This window comes from Moschus berezovskii, chromosome 2 (assembly GCF_049115385.1).
Source record: "Moschus berezovskii isolate FMDL1 chromosome 2, NW_MosBer_1.0, whole genome shotgun sequence".
Lineage (NCBI taxonomy): Eukaryota > Metazoa > Chordata > Mammalia > Artiodactyla > Moschidae > Moschus > Moschus berezovskii.
In genome coordinates this window covers 29,045,812-29,065,345 of record NC_142461.1, presented here as the reverse complement: position 1 = coordinate 29,065,345, position 19,534 = coordinate 29,045,812, and the positions used below count along the sequence as shown (strand labels likewise).

Below are 19,534 nucleotides of genomic sequence, written 5' to 3'. Positions count from 1 at the left end.
AAAAGGTAAAAAAGATAGTGGTGCATAGTAAATACTCATATAGTCATCACCTAGACTTAACAGTTATTATTTTGCTATATTTACTACTTTTTAGTACTTAAAAGTAAACAATAGACATTGTAAAATGAAAGTTGCTCAGTTGTGTCCTAACTCTCTGTGACCCCATGGACTGTAGCCTGCCAGGCTCTTCTGTCCACGGGATTCTCCAGGAAAGAATACTGGAGGCGGTTGCCATGCCTTTCTCCATGGGATCTTCACAACCCGGGACTGAACCCAGGTCTCCCACATTGCAGGCAGATTCTTTACTACCTGAGTCACCAGGGAAGCCCAACAATACTGGAGTGGGTAGCCTATTCTTCTTCCAAGGGATTTTTCCAACCCAGGAATCAAACCAGGGTCTCCTGCATTGCAGTGAATTCTTTGCATCTCCAAGAAATAAGGATATTTTCGTATACCACCAATTGCCATTATGACCTAACAAAATTTACAATAATTTCTGAATAGCATTTCATACTCTGTTCATATTCAAATGTCTCAAACTGTTTCCAAAAAATGCCCTTTTCCCGCTGTTTTGTTCAAAATAGCGGTCAATCAAAGACCACCATTGCATTTGGTTATATTTCTTAATTCTCTTTAAATTAGCATAAACAGTGCTTTCCTTACCACCCCACCCCACCATTTTTGACAGTTTCTTGTGGAAGAGATCAGGTCAGGTTTTCTAACTCCTCACCTTCAGGATTTGTCTGACTGTTTCCTCATGACATGTTTCCCTGTATTTCCCCTGTATGTATACTGTGTAGCCCCTGTATTTCCTGAAAAATAGGAGTTAAGCCTTGATTGGATCAGGTAAAAATATTTTAAAACAAAAAAAATCACAGGTAGTGCTATATGATTCCAATTGCATTATTTCAGGAAGTGCATAGTGTCTGGCTGTCTCACTATCAGTGATGCTAAAATTGATCACTGATTTAAGGTAGAGACAGCCAGATCTCTATGGTAAAGTTATATTTTCCTCTTGTGACCAGTATGGATGCAATCCATCTAAAGATATTTTGGCGCTGTGAGAATATCTAGTCTCCCATCAACTTTTCACCTAGTGGTTTTACCATTCATTGGTGATCCTTGACTAAAATAATGATTTTCTATCATTCTTTTAACTGATCTTATATCCTTTAGCTGATCTTATTTCATAAAGAAGAATTCAGAAGGTAGTTGTCTTCTCTTTAACTATTCATTTGCAGAGTAATGAGTTGGTATAACAGTTACTGTCACGGGTGGCAAATAAGTTTCTAAACATATTTATTATCACTTTTCTTGTTTGAGCATTACTATGGAAGTACGGATTTTTATATATTCAATGTGTATCAGTCAATCACAGCAATATAAATATTGTCCTGAAATAAGTAAGTGAAAGCCTTTTTAAACTGGCTCTTGTTTCTTTTTGAAACATCCCATTAATCACTTAAAGCTCCTTTCCTTGCTTTGTATTATAGAATAATATTTGTAAACAATTTTTATTTTAGAAACTTATTTGCCACCCGAGCTGACTCATTTGAAAAGACCCTTATTCTGGGAAAGATTGAGGGCAGGAGGAGAAGGGGCTGACAGAGGTTGAGATGGTTGGATGGCATCACCAACTTGATAGACATGAGTTTGAGTAAGCTCCAGGAGTTGGTGATGTACAGGGAAGCCTGGCATGCTGCAGTTCATGGGGTCACAAAGAGTCAGACACTGAGCGACTGAACTGAACTGAACTGTATACTTGGCATGGTATTTTGGATACCTGCTATGTAAAATCACTATCTCTAATCTTCATGACACTGGGAAGTAACTATTAACCTCATTTTTCAGTTATAGACATTATGCTCAGAGAGGTTGGGTTAGTTCCCTAAGGTTGCACAGGAAGTAAAAACAAAGTTTGGATTTGAAGATGTGTTAATTTTTTTTTTATTCCTTGCCCTAGACATTGAAGCAGCCATTCCTCCAGAGATTTGGTAGCTTTTAGTAAAAACTGATTTTAGGGACCACAGTCTGGGTCCTAGGGGTCATAAAGACTACTGAGATGATTGATGTTGCTTCTATGTCCTTTCAGTGCATAGACTTAGGATATAAAGATAGACTCACACATATACACACACCTCACACACACTATTTCCAATTAAAATTTAGCTGTGATTTTTACTGAACTCTTAATTTGATACCTGTATCTCTTTATTATACTGAAAAATCTGGTTTCTAATAACACTAACACAATCATTTATGTTTGATCCTACAATATGCACACAATAATTTGCAAATAATATAAATATTACTCTCCTAATAAAACAATGAATTTACCTAAGACTTTGGGTAGTTTATTTTGTCCTTATAACCCCTACAGTTATGCCATCAAAATACTGTGTTCTAAAGTCATTAGAAATAATTCTTTTGTTTGTTTAGTCATTTTTACCAATCTGATATATAATTTTGTTTGTTTGTTTTCAGTATTAGGATTTACTTTTTATTTTTACATACTTTTATTTTTTGGATATGTAAAATATTTGCATTGTTTAAAGATCAAACTCACATAATAAAATATACTCAGGAAAGTCTTCTCTACACCATCCACAATTGCCCCTGCCATCTTTATCACTTCACCCTATTTATTTCCTTTTTAAAAACTTTGTAAATTGTGAAACATAAAAAAAAAAACAGAAAAATGCATAAAACAAAAAGGAACAGCTCAATAAATCATTGCAAAATAAACACCCAGGTATTCACGTCAAGAAATTGAATATTTTCAGCATCCTAGAAGTCTTATTGTGTACACCAGACAATTGCTGTGATGTGCTCAAAACAAAAAAAAAGATTCTGTGGTTAAACCAGCTATCTTCTTGTTGTTAGAATGAGAGTCTTTATCTTTCAAGTTTCCTGCAACCCAGACAGAAGTGGAACTCTTTCCTTTTGAAGGATAATTTTGCTAGTTATAGAATTCTAGGATGACTGTTATTTTCTTTCAACACACTTAAGACATCATTTCTGTGTCTTCTGGCTTTTATTGCTGCTGTCTTAGAGTCAATTATCAGACTAAATGTTGCTCTTTTGAAAGTAATCCTCTCCTCCACCAAATTCGCAGCTGCTTTAAAAATTTTTTCTTTTGTCTTTGCTTTCCTGAAGTTTCATCATATTTTTTGCTTTAGTTTTAGTTTTTTATTTTTTAATAGTTTCCTTGAGATTTATTACCAATCTTGAATCAGTGGGTTGATATCTTTTAAGAGTTCTGTAAATTTTTCAGCCGTTATCTTTTAAAATATTGCTTATGTCCTATTCTCTCTCTTCTCTTTCTGGGATTTCAAGTAAATAAATAGTGGACCTCTTCACTGAATCCTCTTGGTTTCTTACCCTTTCTTTCTGCATTTTCCACCCTTTGCCTCTTTGTACTTTTTGGAGGGAAGGACCAAGTTTCTTGTGACCTATATTCTGGTATACCAGTTCTGTTTCAGCTGTCTCTAATCTGTTATTATATCTATTCAATTAATTTAAAATTTGGGTTCTCACATTTTTAAGTTTTAGAATTTTTATTTGATTCTCTTTCTTTTCAAAGAACCAATTTTGAGTTTTATTGATTTCTGTTTATTATTTTCTTGTTTTCAATTATTTTGATTTCTGCTATAATTTTTGTTACGTGTTTTCTTCTGCTTGTTTTAAACTTCAATTGCTCTTTTTTCTCTGGTTTCTTAAAGTGTGAACTTATTTATTGATTTTAGATCATTCTTATTTTCTAATGTATGCATGCAATGTTGTAAATTTCCTTCTAAGTACTGCTTTCACTTCATGCCACAAATTGTGATAAATTACATTTTAATTTATTTCAAAATATTTAAAAATTTTTCTTGAGATTTCTTCTTTGGCCCATGGATTGTCTAGAAAGGTGTTTTCCAGATATTTGGGGATTTTCTAGCTATCTTCCTGTTACTGATTTCTGCTTTAAGTCCATTGTGGTCGAAGAATGTATCTTATGATTTCTAGTCTTTTAAATTTGTTAAGGTGTGTTTTATGGTGGTTTGTATTGATGATCAGTCCACATGAGCTTGAGAAGAATGCGTATTCTGCTGCTGTTGGATGGTATAGTCTAAATGTTAGAGTGAAAGTGATAATCACTCAAGCCATGTCCAAGTCTTTTCGACCCCATGGACATGGAATTTCCCAGGCAAGAATACTGGAGTGAATTCCCATTTCCCTTGCCAAAATGTTAATTAGATCAAATCAAATAATTGTTCTGTTAAGGTCATCTGTATCCTTACTGATCTTCTGCTTGCTTGATCTATCAGTTTCTGACAGAGGAGTGTTGAGATCTTCAATTATAAAAGATGATTTTTCTATTTCTCCTTTCAGTTCTATCAGTTTTTGCCTCATGTATTTTGACATGTTTGATTCTTTAAAAAAAAAAAAATCTTCCAATATTACTTTCTGTGATTTCTAGATCCTTGTCAAAAATTACAATTTGGCATTTATATACTTAAACATGGTAAAGCACAGTTGCTTTGCTTTGGAAACATTGGATTGTGGTGGGTCTGTTTCTGTTATCTATTGTGCTGGGCCATGCTAAGTCATTTCGTGTGTCTAACTCTTTACGACCCCATGGATTGTAGCCTGCCAGCTTCCCCTGTCCTTGGTATTTTCCAGGTAAGAATGCTGAAGTGAGTTGTCATGCCCTCATCCAGGGGATCTTCCCAACCCAGGGATGAACCCAGCTCTCTTGCATTGCAGTTGAATTCTTTAGCACTGAGCCACCAGGGAAGCCCTATCTATAGTGCAGAGTATGGTATTTGAAAAATTATTTGTAGAAATAATTTAAAGTCTTAGAGGATTTTAATTTATTTCTACAGGTGCCTAAAAGCACTTGTGTTCTGGTATAACCTTAACCTTAATACATGATGCAATCTGAGTAAGGGTAGATTGACTTCATTTTCTCCTTATTCCTAAAGTTTGCTTCTTGGTCCCAGATCAAAACAGAGAGCAGTTCTTCCTTTCAAGGGCTTGAACACTGATACCTGCTCCTCTAGCTTCACATGCTATCTAAATCAGCTTTTTGTCTGCTTCTCAAAATGCAGAATTTCCCCAGGCAAAGCAACTGTGAACATTGGGTTTACCACCTCTGGATTCTGTTCCTTTTCTGGATCTTGACCCGAGTTTATCACTTTTCAGTCGTTTGCTAGTTTCGTAATGCTTTTAAGATTTTGGATATTTTTCCAGCCAGTTTTTAAGGTATATCAGACACCATTTATTGCTCCATTTTGCATCCTCCTGGATTACCTTTTAACTCTAGCCATCACTGCAGTCACCACCTACATACAGATATAAGCTGATAACACTTGACCCACTAGCAAAAACAGTGCAGATATTTTGTTTTTGGCTTGGGTCCTCTCTGTTACCACAGCTTTAGGTATCCATGGGAATCTGCTCAGACATTCTCATGCAAAAAAAACCTGAATGTATGAGGAGTTTAGCATCTTACAGTACAACCTTTGATCTAATGGAGGTTGGGCCTGTAGGATGCTCTCCTTTTCTCTATCTCAGAGGACAGTTCTGAGGTGCACTGTAGTTGATGCCTAAGAGAGTCCCCACATTTCAGCCTCAGCATTCTTTCAGTCTTCATCTTGAAATCTAATCCTAATTTACATGATCCCTAAGTAAACCCTTACTTCAGGCTTTGATTTGAGGAGGAATCAGATTAAGACAAATTGTCAGCAGGTCAGATAGTGTGAATTATCTAGTGAACTATTACCAGAAGAAGCAGAAATTGAGAAAAAAATTAAATTTAGGAGATATTGCCAACATCTGTTGGGTCATAGAAAAAGCAAGAGAATTCCAGAAAAATATCTACTTCTGCTTCACTGACTATGCTAAATGCTTTGACTGTGTGGATTACAACAAACTATGGAATATTCTTAAAGAGATAGGAATACCAGACCACCTTACCTGCCTCTTGATAAATCTGTATGCAGGTCAAGAAGCAACACTTAGAACCAGACATGGAACAACAGACTGGTTGCAAATTGGGAAAGGAGTTCATCAAGGTTGTATATTGTCACCCACCTTGATTATTTAACTTATATGCAGAGTACATCAGGCAAGATGACAGACTGGATGAAGCACAAGCTGGAATCAAGATTGTGGGGGAAAATATCAATAACATCAGATATGCATATAACACCACCCTTATGGCAGAAAGTGAAGAGGAACTAAAGAACCTCTTGATAAAAGTGAAAGAAGACAGTGTAAAAGCTGGCTTAAATCTCCGCATTCAAAAAACTAAGATCATGGCATCTGGTCTCATCACTTCATGGCAAATAGATGGGGATAAAAGGAAACAGTGACAAATTTTATCTTCTTGGGCTCCAAAATCACTGCAGAAAGTGACTGCAGCCATGAAATTAAAAGACACTTGCTTCTTGGAAGAAAAGCTATGACCAACCTAGACAGCATATTAAAAGGCAGAGACATTATTTTGCCGACAAAGGTCCATCTAGTCAAAGTTATGATTTTTCCAGTAGTCATGTATGGATGTGAGAGTTGGACTATAAAGAAAGCTGAGCACTGAAGAATCGATGCTTTCAAACTGTGGAGTTGGAGAAGACTCTTGAAAGTCCCTTGGACTGCAAGAAGATCAAACTAATCAATCCTAAAGGAAATCAGTTGCGAATATTCATCGGAAGGACTGATGCTGAAGCTGTAATATTTTGGCCACCTGATGTGAAGAACCGACTTATTGGAAAAGACCCTGATGCTGGGAAAGATTGAAGGCAGGAGGAGAAGGGAATGGCAGAGGATGAAATGGTTGGGTGGTGTCATCAAATTGATGGACATGAGTTTGATCAAGCTCTAGGAGTTTGTGAAGGACAGGGAAGCCTGGTGTGCTGCAGTCCAAGGGGGCACAAAGAGTTGGACACAACTGAGCAACTAAACTGAACTGAACAAAGGAGATATTGTAGTGTACTTATATGTTGAGGAAAATAATCAGGCTTGCAGGTGATAAGTAATGACTTAGGAGAGAATTGCCGTTTTGATGTCCTTGAGTAGGCTTTTAGATTTAAGCTTTAAGCTTTAAGAGAACATACATTTTTCTTCTCCGACCAACCATCCAGATGTCCATTATTCACTGAGACAGAACATCTCTAACAAAAATAAAAGTCACTTGAATTAGTTTCCTATGGCTGCTGAAACAAAGTACCACAAACTGGGGACTTAAATGATAGAAATTTATTGTCTCACAGTTCTGGAGTTTAGAAGTCTAGATTCAACATGTTATGAGAGTTGGTTCCTTCTTGGGCCTTAAGGATCTATTCAGGGCCTCTCTCTCTGGCTTGTTGGTGACCATCTTCTCCCTGTATCTCTTCATATCATCTCCCCTCTATGCATGTCTGTCTCCAATTTCCTATTTTTGTAAGGAAGCTGGTCATACTGGACTAGGGTCCACCTTAATGATCTCATCTTAAATTACTTACATCTATAACATTCTTTCCAGCCTGGCGTGCTGTGATTCATGGGGTCACAAAGAGTCGGACACGACTGAGCAACTGAACTGAACTGAACTGATAACATTCTTATTTTCAAATAGCGTCATGTTCTGAGGTACAAGAGATTAGTACTTCAACATACGAGTTTTAGTGGGGACAGGATTCAACCCATAAGAGTTGCCAAGGCTTATTAATTTACCCTTCAAACTATCTCTCTTATATGTCCTCTTTGACTCAAATTCAGATCCTTATGTGGCATGCCACACTACTTCAGCAGTCTTTATGGCATGTTTCCACCTCTTTCCCAGTCTCTAGTCCATCCTTACACAGAAATGTGAGATTGTTCCTCTCAAGCTCAGCTTTCATGGTGTTACTCCCTTGCTCAACAGACCTTCAATGGCTTCCCATTTTCTATCAAATTATATCATCCAAATCATATAACCTGCTTCTCTGCAATAAGAACTAAACTTACCTTCATTTAAAAAAATACCCATCTTTTTCTCCCCATTTTCCTTCTTAGAAAGAAAAAGGGAATGAATAAGGGGGATATGTGGGTGAGTGGCAGAAGTTGCCCAGTTTAATGAGAACTAGGTACAAATGAATGTGACTGGTCTAGGGTTGGGTTTAGAAACATTTCCTGAACACACCAAGTAGAGGCGGAGAGGAAAAATATAGCAGCATGACCATGACTCTGTGCCATCAAGAACTAATCACTTAACTACTCTGGGTTGCTTAATTGGATGAGATGTGTGGCCAAATCCCAGTTCTTCAGAAGAACAAAATCTTGTTATCTGCCCATGTGCTTACATCTGGGAATGTCAAATGAGTTTGAGAGTACCTTGAAAGTATAAAGCTTTGCCAATAGGACATTCTGGTGTTCAACTGGGCTGAGTATGAATGATCAGATCACTCACTCCCTTGTAAGATTTTTAAGCTACCATTACTTTGCAGACAAAGGACCATCTAGTCAAAGCTATGGTTTCTCCAGTAGTCATGTATGGATGTGAGAGCTGGACCATAAATAAGGCTGAGCACCAAAGAATTGATGCTTTTGAACTGCGGTGTTGGAGAAGACTCTTGAGAGTCCCTTGGACTGAAAGGAGATCCAACCAGTCAATCCTAAAGGAAATCAATCCTGAATATTCCTTGGAGAGACAGAGGCTGAAGCTCCAAAATTTTGACCACCTGTTGTGATGAGCTGACTTATTGGAAAAGACCCTGATGTTGGGAAAGATTGAAGGCAGGAGGAGAAGGGGCTGACAGAGGTTGAGATGGTTGGATGGCATCACCAACTCGATAGACATGAGTTTGAGCAAGCTCTCAGAGTTGGGGATGGACAGGGAAGACTGGGGAGCTGCAGTCCATGGGGTTGAAAAGAGTCAGACATGACTAAGCAACTGAACAGCAATGAGCTACCAGGAGCAAACTGGAAAGAGTCAGCAAAATGTCATTTAACGTGTGCACACTTTGATTGTAGCACCCGTTTGTTGATTTTTGGAGCATGAAGAGTGGGGCAGCCCTGGCAGGGGCTATGATACTGGAGGTAGAGACCCTCACAAAACAGCAGAGTCCAGGCCCATCCAGGTTGGTGATGCCATCCAACCATCTCAACCTCTGTCGGCCCCTTCTCCTCCTGCCTTCAATCTTTCCCAGCATCGGAGTCTTTTCCAATGACATGGAAGGATGGGCAACTGGACCACAAGGCACGGCTGGATATGTGTAAAGAAGGCTGCCATTCCAGCTGTGGTCCCACCCTTAATATCCTCACTTCAGGAATGGTCACTGGAAGGAAAACGAGACAGAAGCACTCTCCAGCAGCACTGGGGAGCTGTGCTCTCCTCACCCCAGGCACTGTTCTGGTCCCACCTCTCTCACATTCAAACCTGACCTATTCTGCCTCAAGGAAAGTCACAGAGTGTTCGCATCAAAGTCACTTTATTAATCCAGGTTTTGATCATCCTGGAACTGCCTTTCTGGAGGGCAGTGGGGAGGGCGCTGGAGCAAAGAGGCTTCCATTGAGGTCTCAGTCAGCGACAAGGTTGTGGCCCATAGTGAGGGGTGACTCGAAGAAGCCCTGAAACCAGAAACAAAGGATCGGAATCAGTACGTGGGGAGGTGACCCTCTCTCACCTACTCATCCCCCAGATGCCTGATTTGAGTCAGCCCGCAATGACTCAGCCCATCGATTGAGGGCCTGTCACCTTTACTCCCACACAGAATTCATAGAGCTCTTGTCCCATGATTTTCCCTTGGGCTTGGGCTACAGAAGAACGGCAGTGCCTTATTTGCTTTCACAAAAACTCTCCAACAACCTGTTATTCAAGGTGGGTCTGTCACTCCGCTCTGGGTATGTGCACCCAGCAAACAATCCAGGCTTTGGAAGCCCAGCTGCCATCCTATGAGTGGGAAGTGGTTTCCTAGGAGAGCATGAGGGGCTAGAAGCCCCCAGAGGTGCAGACTGCCTCTGGAGAGCCAGCTCCACAGCCAGCACCCTTGTCTCCCCTAGACCAGACTGATCAGCTCCTTACAGGTCTCTCAGTGTTCACTCTCACTCTCCCTATAATCCATCCCCGATATCACTGGAGTTGCCTCTTAATATCATACCACATTATAATATCCCCCTCCTCAGAATCTCCCAGTCAACTTGCCACTACACTTGGAATAAAATCCAAACTTTCACCAAGATCTATGAGCCGGTGTGTGGTCAACCCTGGACCTACTTCTCCAACCTAATCTTCTACCACTGGCTTTCCCATCTGTTCCTCAGACGTGCCATAGTATCTTTGTCTCCAGACATGTTCATTGTGTTGTCCTCTTCCTGGGAGGCCCTTCCTTCATATCTTCTGTTGGCTACCACCTTCTTGTAACTTAGTCCAAAAAAACAAAAAAGACTTTTGTCAATGTGGAGAAGTCTGATGTCTGGGGCAGCCCTACCCCCACTGCAGTGTCTAAGCAGAAAGAAAGGCAAGAGCTGTGCAATGGAAAGAATTAAGAATCAGGAGACCTCGGTCCAGTCCTTGGTCTGCCAAGAACCTCCTATGCAGCCCTGAGTAAGTCGCTGGACCAGCCTGGCCCCAAAGTCTCAAATATAAAGACAGATGGGAGGGCTACATGGGTGTTTGCAACCTGGATTCTGAAGAGTTCAAACCTCCTAAGGAGTAACCTAGAGCCGTGCCCAGGTGACTTGCCCAAGGAACAAAGTAGAGCAAAGTCAGGAATTGCTGAAGGCTTCTGGACTCTCTCTCCTGTTCATCCAAAAAAAAAAAAAAAAGCTTTTCTATCACTTCCTGTGTACAAGGGAGTGTGTGGAGAAAAGGAGGACCTTTTACTCAATATTCAAAACTCTGCCGTTTTCCCTGTCTACTGTAAACTCAATGCCGGTGCATGATTGTATGGATCATCGCATCCTTAGAGATGCCTGGAACCTGCATCATGCCCCCAGTCTCTTACATGGATGCTCACAAGTAGTCTGAGAAAGGCAGGAAAGTGGGGGTACCTTTCAATTGGGAGAGATCTTTTCTTCAGCTTCTCTGTTCACAGCCCAATACCCATTCTCTCCTTCACACCTGCCTCCCTCCTTAAAACATATCCTTGGCAGTTCCAACCTCCCCTGAAAAAAGCGAGAGCCCCTCACCTTGACTGGGTTGGCCACCTCACGTTTCAGAGTCTTTGAAACCACTTTGGAGGTAAAGCATTGATCCTTGTTCACCTTGACCATTGGGCTCTGTGATGAGGGAAGCCAGGAGTCAAGAAAGAGGCAGAAAAGGGTGTCAGGGCCCCAGAGAAAAAGAGATAGGACTCAAAGTCAGGGGCTTTAGAAGACACATGAGTCTCACCTTGGGGAACAGGAGTCGAAGTTTTTCCTCTTGCTTGCCCCTAGAAGAGATGAGGATGATAAATGGGACCTAGGCTTGCTAGAACCCCTCTCCTCTGCCTTTGCAGGTCACTAATCGTTCATGGAATTTTCTCCTGTAGATCCCAGGCAGGATCTCTGAATCATTCACAGAGTACTCCTGGCAGCTCTTTCCTGAAGTTTGAACACTCATTCCCTCCCTGCTCCATCTCTCCACTAGATAGCATGGGCTGACCATAGGCTTCACACACCTCACCCCCATGGTTTTGGTGGGGAAGGCTGCTGGCCCACTCCTCACACATGGATCCTCAGGATGAAGTTTGCTGGTGTGACTCATCTTCTGGGTCATCACATCCTGGGTCATGTCATCCTTCCAGAACAAACCTGAAGGATGAAAGGATGTGGTGAATTAACACCTGGGATGCTCTGACTGGCCCACTCCAGGGACCAGGGTGAAGTAAACACTCCCCCTTTCCCTCAAAGTAAGATAAAGGATCACAATTTGTGGAGAGAATTAACTGAAATGGCACATAAAAGTTGCTTAGCACAATGCCTGGCATGTATATTCCGCTAGGATTAGGACTGTACTATTTTTGCTGACTCATTTGATACTATTGTGAGGATTGAATGAGATTAGGGATGTGAAGAGTGCTGTGAAAACTCTAAGGCAGTGAGTGATCCCCAAACTTCAGGGTACATTGGAATCTTCTGCAAGGCTTGTTAAAGCACAGATTGCTGTTCTTCCCTTCTAGAGTTCCTGATTCAAGAGGTCTGGGGTGAAGGTTGTGAATTACCATTTTGAACAAGTTTCCTGGTGATGCTGATAGTGCTGGTCTGAGGATGCACTTTGAGAATGACTGCACTAAGGCATTATACACATATTAGACATCAGTAGTGATAGCAGTAGTATGAATTCTGGCCAGATTTCCTATCTGACTCTTCCTTCATTCATGAAACTCTCCTCTAAGAAAGGGTCAACCATCTGTCTTCAAAGGACTTCCCACCCCCTTCTTTCCTCTTTTGTATTTGTCATACAATTTATTATGCTTCCTAATCAGAGGCTTAAGTGTGTGTGTGTATGTATGTTTTCCTGGCTGAGAATTTAAGGATTCCTGGTTCTGGAAAAAATCTGCTAGTGCCTGGAGTTGGGGCTAGTCTCAAGGAGTTAGATGCTGACCTTTTCCAGGGGCTTCTTCTAAAAGCCTGTGCTGGGCCCTTCCAGGGGTTTGAGGGCAAACAGCCTGCCCTTCCAGGTCTATCCCCATTCTGGTCTATCCCCATTCTCCATGAGATGAACATGACAGAAAGAGTGAAGTAGAGACATTAGGGGAAGAAAGGCTGTTCTCAGATCAAAAGTCCCTCACTATACCTCTGTCTGTGACAAAGCCCCAGCCTTTCTTCTCTAGCTCTTACTCACCATGGGGCACAATCTGCTGGAGTAAAACTTGCAAGTGCTTGAAGACCAGGGTGGTAAATCCTGGGAGGGGCCAGAGCTGCCCCACTCCCACTTGGCTCTGACCATCTGAGGGCAAAAACGTGGTGTGAGAAAGGAGCTTGACTAGAAGCCTTCCAAATTCCAGTTGAAACAAAGCAGCTTCCTTCCACTATCACCCCTGGGTTCAATGGTCCCTGTCCCCCTCACCTGACCCCCTCCTCCTTTCAGGGGCCCCTCCTTCTTTTTATTTTTCCCTCCCCCCGTTACCACCTTCCCTGTTCGTTAACCCTTGCCACCTCATTCACTTTTGGCACCAATTTCCAGATAAGAGCCAAGCTTACAGGCAAAGAGCAGCCATGGAGGGTGAGGTAAGCAGATACTCAGAAAGCCACACACATAAATGGATAATCAGGTGAACAGGTAGGGCAAGGAAAGCAGGGGAATTTCATTTAAGGAAGGCTTTAAAGCCTGGAGGGGATTGAAGGGGACTGGAGTGTGGCTCAGTGGTAAAGAATCATTCCATTCCTGGGTCAGGAAGACCTCCTGGAGGAGGAAATGGCAACCCACTCCAGTATTCTTGCCTGCATAATTCCATGGACAGAGGAGCCTGGTGGACTATAATCCATGGGGTCGCAGAGAGTTGGACACGACTGAGTGTGTGAGCACGCATGAGCACACACGTATGAAGATTGGAGAGGAGTCCTGAAATCTTTAGAGGAAGAAAGTATTGGTATGAATAGGTTTTGAGTGTCTGGATCCTTGTCCTGAAGGCTAAAATTTGCCACTGGGTATAAGGGAAGGCGAGGGAGATGGAGATAATCCCTAATGCTATACACACTTTTCTCATTCCAAGTAGACGGGGTAGGGTTGGAGTCTGGCTTTTTTGTTTGCTTGTTTCTTTTTTTTTTTTTTTTGGGGGGGGGTTGTTTGTTTCCTATGATGGAATTACCATGAGTCATTATGGAAAAGAAATTCTCCTCCCCATTTAAAGGGATTCTATTATTTCCCTGGCTTTGAGAAGGAGGAGAAACGTCATACTGAGAAGGAAAATAACTTCTGGAAGGAGAGATCGTTCTCTGGGGCAGCGTTCCCAGAACTGGCAGGAAAAGTGGTGACCTGGACACCCTCAGTCAGACCCACGGGGCACCTGGCGCTGTCCGCGGTGCTGAGCGGTGGCCAAATCCTGGCATGGAGAAGGCTCTGAGCTGTAAAGACAGCTAGGCATCCCTAAGAAGCTGGAGGGTCCTACCCTCTCCCCACCCCCCTGGCCTCCTCCTACAGGTTTTCGTGAGTCCTCTGCACTGGCCTCTAAACCCAAGAATCGGGCGAGAAGAGCTGGCGCCAGCCTAGGAGTTTACGGCGTCAGCCCGAAGCTCCGGGTGCTGGAATCCTCGAGTCTGCGCAGTCGGTCTCTGGCTGCTCAACTGTGAGTCAGCGATGGTCTACCCTGATGGCGCAGTGAAGGGGGAAGAAGAAGATGGACCTTTTCTGCCTCATCTTTTACCCCAGCCTAGTCTTCCCATTCTTCCCGGAAACTGGATCGCAAACACCAGGCTCCAGGGGCTTACAAAGAAGCCTTGGTTCATCCCTCGGTCCAGTCTTCTCCCAGGGCCCGGATACCCGGGGTCCCTGCTCCCACTGTCCCTGACTATCCCTAAGCCATAGGCATCTCTTCCCCCGCTCCTCGGCAAGTCTCGCTTCTCTTATGGCAGCACATGCCAGTTTTACTTCCCTGTGCCCCTGTGTTTTTCCGTCCTTCTTCCTAATCCCCAGGTCCAGATCCCATACACCAAGCCCCATTCCAAGGCTGCGCGTCCTTCCGCGCACTTTTCTTTTCTTACTCCCCAAACACATTATTTTCATCCGAAGTTCCTAACCTGAGGTCCCCAGACCCACTTCACTCAGAACCGCTCTCTGGCCCTGCCCGCACCCCACCCCAGGTTTCCTCCTGACCGTGACCACTAACGTCGCTGCAGCCCCCCAGGCGGCTGTTCAGCAGCAGGAAGCAGACGAGCAGCCAGAGCCCCCGGAAGCCCGCGAGCGGGCGCTGCATCCTCCCGGGCTTGCTGCGCCGGTTCCCCACCTAAGTCGAAGGGATGGCAGACAGCTGCTGGAGGGACTGCGCAGGGCTGTCGATTCCCACCCGCTGGCTAGCCAGACTGAATCTGCACAACCCTCCCTTGGCAGCTGGGCCAATCGCTGGCGGGCCCTGCCCCTGCCTACGCCTACCCAGCCCCTACTTCTCCTACCAGCCCCGCAGCCACCCAAACCTACTTCTAGGAGCCCACTCCTCTCTTAATAAAACAGATCCCAAGGACTACTGCCTCTGCTCCCAATCCCAAGGTTGGAGAGAGGGCTTGCATGTAAAATGCTTGTGTGAAATGCACCTGCCTCATAGATTTGTTGTGAGGGTTAAATATGTACAGCAACTGGATAACTGGCATTCAATGAATCTAGTTTATTTTTATTTTCCTGATACTTACTTCACCCTTACCTACCTTAAAATCTCCAACCATCATGGGTTTGACCTGTTAAGTATACGCACAACTATCTTCTCCACATCCACTGCCATCATCCTGGTTCAAATCACTGTACCCATTTTCATAGAGCTATTGCAATAACTAACTACTGAAGTAACTAACTGATCGATAGCTTCCACACTTTCTTAGTTACAAGCTGATATGTGAGCTTCCTAAGCTCTAGACATTGGAATATCTTTTTCATTAAGCTTAAACTTTTATTATGAAAGTTTTCAAATATTAAAAATGAGAAAACTCAAATGAATAAACATGAAACATGAATATTCTTATCACCCAGACTTAAGAGTTATTAAGATTTTGTCACAATTGCTTCTTTTCCTTGCTGAAGAGTAATTTACAGACACTGTGACATTTCACTCCTAAATAATTCAATATACATCTTTTAGAATTAATGATATTTTTCTACATAACCACAATACCATTATACCTATGGTAGGCTGAATAATGAACCCCAAAGATGTCCACGTCTGAATCCCTGAAACAGTGAACATGTTTCTTTACATAGAAAAAGGGACTTTGCAGGTGTGATTAGCCTTAGAAGATGGTTCACTTCAACTGGGGAGAATATGCTGGATTTTCTGAATGTGTGCAACATCATCACAAAGGACTTCACAGAGAGAAGCAGGAGGATTAGAGTCAGTAGTGGAGGATGTAACATTGGAAGCTAGAGGTTGGAGTGATTCAAGGAAGGGGCCACAAGCCAAGGAATGCAAACAGCTTCTAGAAGCTGAAAAGGTAAGAGTGTGTTTTCTCCCTTTAAACCTACAGAAGGAGCAAAGACCTGCTGACATTTTATTTATTTTATCTTTAAAAATATTTATTTACTTATTTTTGGCTCTGCTGGGTCTTGATTACTTCTCATGGACTTTCCCTAGTTGCAGAGAATGGGGGTTACTTTCTCGTTGCAGTGCTCAGTTTTCTCATAGTGGTAGCTTTTCTTGTGGAGCATTGGCTCTAGGCATGTGGACTTCAGTAGTTCTGGCACATGGGCTTCATTGCCCCATGGCATGTGGAATCTTCCTAGACCAAGGATCGAACTGGTGTCCCCTGCATTGGCAGGCAGAATCGTAACATCTGGACCACCAGGAAGTCCAGACATTTTAATTTTAGACTTCTGACTTCCAGAAATATAAGATAACAAAATTGTTTTGGGACACTAAGTTTGATTTGCTGTGATTTGTTATACCAGCATTTGGAAATCAACACAATGTCTAAAAATATTTACTATTCCCTAATTAACACAATTCTCTAATACTTTCAGATGCGTGTGTGCTCAGTTGCATCTGACTCTGCAACCCCGTGGACTGTGTAGCCCACCAGGCTAATCTCTCCATGGAATTTTCCAGGCAAGAATATTGGAGTGTGTTGCCATTTCTTTCTCCAGGGACATCTTCCCAACCCAGGGATCCAACCCGTGTCTCCTGCGTCATCCTGCACTGGCAGGCAGATTCTTTTCACAGAGCCAACTGGGAATCCCCAATACTTCCAGATGCAACTCCTTTAACAGATTAATGGTTTGTGGATATTTTCTCCAACTCTGAGCATTTCATTTTAATTTTTTAATAGTGCTTTTTTTGAAGAACAAATGTGTAATTTTGAGGAAATCAAATTTAAATTTATTAAGTTTATCTTTTATGGCTAAAGCTTTTTTTGTTCTTGGAAATGTTTGTTTACCCCAAACTCACAAAGATTTTCTTCTATGTTTTCTTCCAGGTATTTGGCAGACCACATAAAATCAATCAGAAAGCATTATCTCTTTTGTTATGCTCTGAAAGAGTTTCAGTATGATTTTTTTTGAAAGAAAAAATTAAAACTATCTTTATTGACAGATGACATGATCCAGATACAAACTATTTTATTCTTTAAATTTTATATTGGGGTATAGCCAATTAACAATGTTGTGACAGTTTCAGGTGAACAGAGAAAGGACTCAGCTATACATACACATGTATCCATTCTCCCCCAATTCCCTTCCTGTTCAGGTGCCACATAACATTAAGCAGAGTTCCATGTATTATACAGTAGGTCCTTGCTGGTTATTCATTTAAAATATAGCAGTGTGTATATGTCCACCCCAAACTCCCTAACTATTCCTCTGCCCCAACCCATCCCCCTGGCAACCATGTTTGTTTTCCAAGTCTGTGAGTCTCTTTCTGTTTTTTAAGTACATTTGTATCATTTTTTTTTTTTAGATTCCACACGTAAGAGGGGTCATACATATTTCTCCTTCTCTGTCTGACTTACTTCACTCAGTATGACAGTCTCTAGGTCTAGCCATGTTGCTGCAAATGACATTATTTCATTCTTTTTTATGACTAATAGTCCACTGTATATATGTACCACCTCTTCTCTATCCATTCCTCTGTCAATGGACATTTAGGTTGCTTCTATGTCTTGGTTATTGTAAACAGTGCTGCAATGAACATTGGGATGCATATATCATTTTGGATCATGTTTTCTTCCAGATATAAGCCCAGGAATGGGACTGCAGGGTCATATGGTAGCTCTGGGCTTCCCAGGTGGTGCTAGTGGCAAAACAAAAAACCAAAAAAACAAGTGCCTGCTAATGCAGTAGACTTGAGATGCAGGTTCAACCCCTGGGTCGGGAAGATCCCCTGGAGGAGAACACAGCAACCTACTCCAGTGTTCTTGCCTGGAGAATTCCATGGACAGAAGAGCCTGGCAGGCTTCTGTCCATAAGGTTGCAGAGTTGGACATGAGTGAAGCTACTTAGCATGTGTGCACACATGGTAGCTCTATTTCTAATATTTTAAGGCACCTCCATACTGTCCTCCATAGTGAGTGTTCCAATTTACATTCCCACCAATAGTGTAGGAGGCTTCTCCACACCCTCTCCAGCAGAGTTTCTGTATGATTGATATTATTTTTCTGAGTGTATGGAGTTGGAATTTCTTTGTGAGTAAGTTTTATTACAATTTTAATTTCTTTAGCTATTCAGATATTCTATTTCTTTTCACATCTCTTTTGGAAACTTGAATTTTTCAAAAAAATTATTCACAACATTTAAGCTATCACATTTATTAGCATAATGATAATCATATTTCTTTATTATCCTTTAAATAGCTGTAGAAATTTGAAGTGATTTCACTTTTTAAATTCCTGATTTTGATACTTTGTATTTTTCTTTTTATTCATCAGTGTAGCTAGAGATAAATATTATTGATCATTTTAAAGAACTGACTTTTTTGGTCTTATTGCTTTTTCTCTGTGGTTTGCCCATTTTATTGATATCCATTGTTTATTATTTCCTTCTATTTTTTTGAGTTTCCCTTATTGTTTCCTAACTTCTTGAGTTGGTAGCTTAGATCATTGATTTAAATGTTTTCTTCTTTGCAATAAAGGCATGTAGATCTATACATTTCCCTTTAAGCATTAGTTTTTCATGTTTTGACTATCAATGATTAATGTTTTTTAATTTTTCTTGTGACTCCTTGGACCCATGGATTATTTAGAAGGATGTTGCTATAGGGGATTTTTCAAGGCTTTTTGGCTATTTATTTATTTTTTAATTTCAATGTGGCCTGAGAACATGCTTCATATGCCTTAAAAATTTCAAAATCAGGCTGTCCTAGAACTGCCCCTGTAGATAGCAAGGTGGCTGAGGGGGAGGACAGAAATGCTTCAACTAGCTGTAAAGTCTTGCTTGGAGAAGGAAATAGTTCAAAGAAACCCTAAAATGGTAGGAAACATTGGGATTCTCAATTTGTGTGTATATGTGCTATATCACTCCCCCTCTAAAATGTAAATTCCTCCTCCCCCAATAAAGAACAGGCTCTAATAACATTCCTGATTTTCGCAAGCCCTGAGGCACAGTGAGTCAGCACCTGCCCCACAAACTGACCTCACCTTGGCTTCTGTGTTTGATCTTCTTTCCAGCCCCTTGATTTTCCCTTTGTTTTAGAGCCAGTCAAGGACCCTCACCTGGAGAACAGCAGATTCTTGTTTGCAGACTTTACACTATGGTAACCAGTTCTTATCGTGGGGCTCTGTCACTCAGTGCTGATATGTTACCCTAGCAACCAATCTGGGCGAAGGAGGCACAGTTGTCATGGTGACAGGAGTCAGAAGCTGTTCCCTTGGTGAATGTGCGGGTCTGGATTCCCCCTGAGGCTCAAACTCCTCTGGGTAGAGTTCATGGTCAGCTAGAGGTGCTCAGCCTTGTGCAGTTGCCCAGTCCAAGCCTCCA

General features: G+C 41.7%; 1 protein-coding gene across 1 annotated transcript; it reads right to left on the bottom strand.

The window, feature by feature from the left end:
* Positions 1-9,522: 9,522 nt before the first annotated feature.
* Positions 9,523-14,840, bottom strand: RESP18 (regulated endocrine specific protein 18). Its single transcript, XM_055398891.2, has 6 exons — positions 14,741-14,840; positions 12,770-12,874; positions 11,604-11,736; positions 11,336-11,375; positions 11,134-11,223; positions 9,523-9,573 (listed from the first exon to the last, which is right to left on the bottom strand). The coding sequence occupies exons 1-6, from the start codon at positions 14,838-14,840 to the stop codon at positions 9,523-9,525; spliced, it is 519 nt and encodes a 172-aa protein (XP_055254866.2).
* Positions 14,841-19,534: the final 4,694 nt, after the last annotated feature.

What these genes read in the sequence shown, in the direction of transcription:
- RESP18 (XM_055398891.2), bottom strand. Translation starts at nt 14,840, where the DNA reads ATGCAGCGCCCGCTCGCGGGCTTCCGGGGGCTCTGGCTGCTCGTCTGC. An exon ending in CAGCGACGTTAGTGGTCACG is followed by an intron (nt 12,875 to 14,740) that starts GTCAGGAGGAAA and finishes TTTTGCCCTCAG; the next exon opens with ATGGTCAGAGCCAAGTGGGA. An exon ending in AGGTGGCCAACCCAGTCAAG is followed by an intron (nt 9,574 to 11,133) that starts GTGAGGGGCTCT and finishes TTCTGGTTTCAG; the next exon opens with GGCTTCTTCGAGTCACCCCT.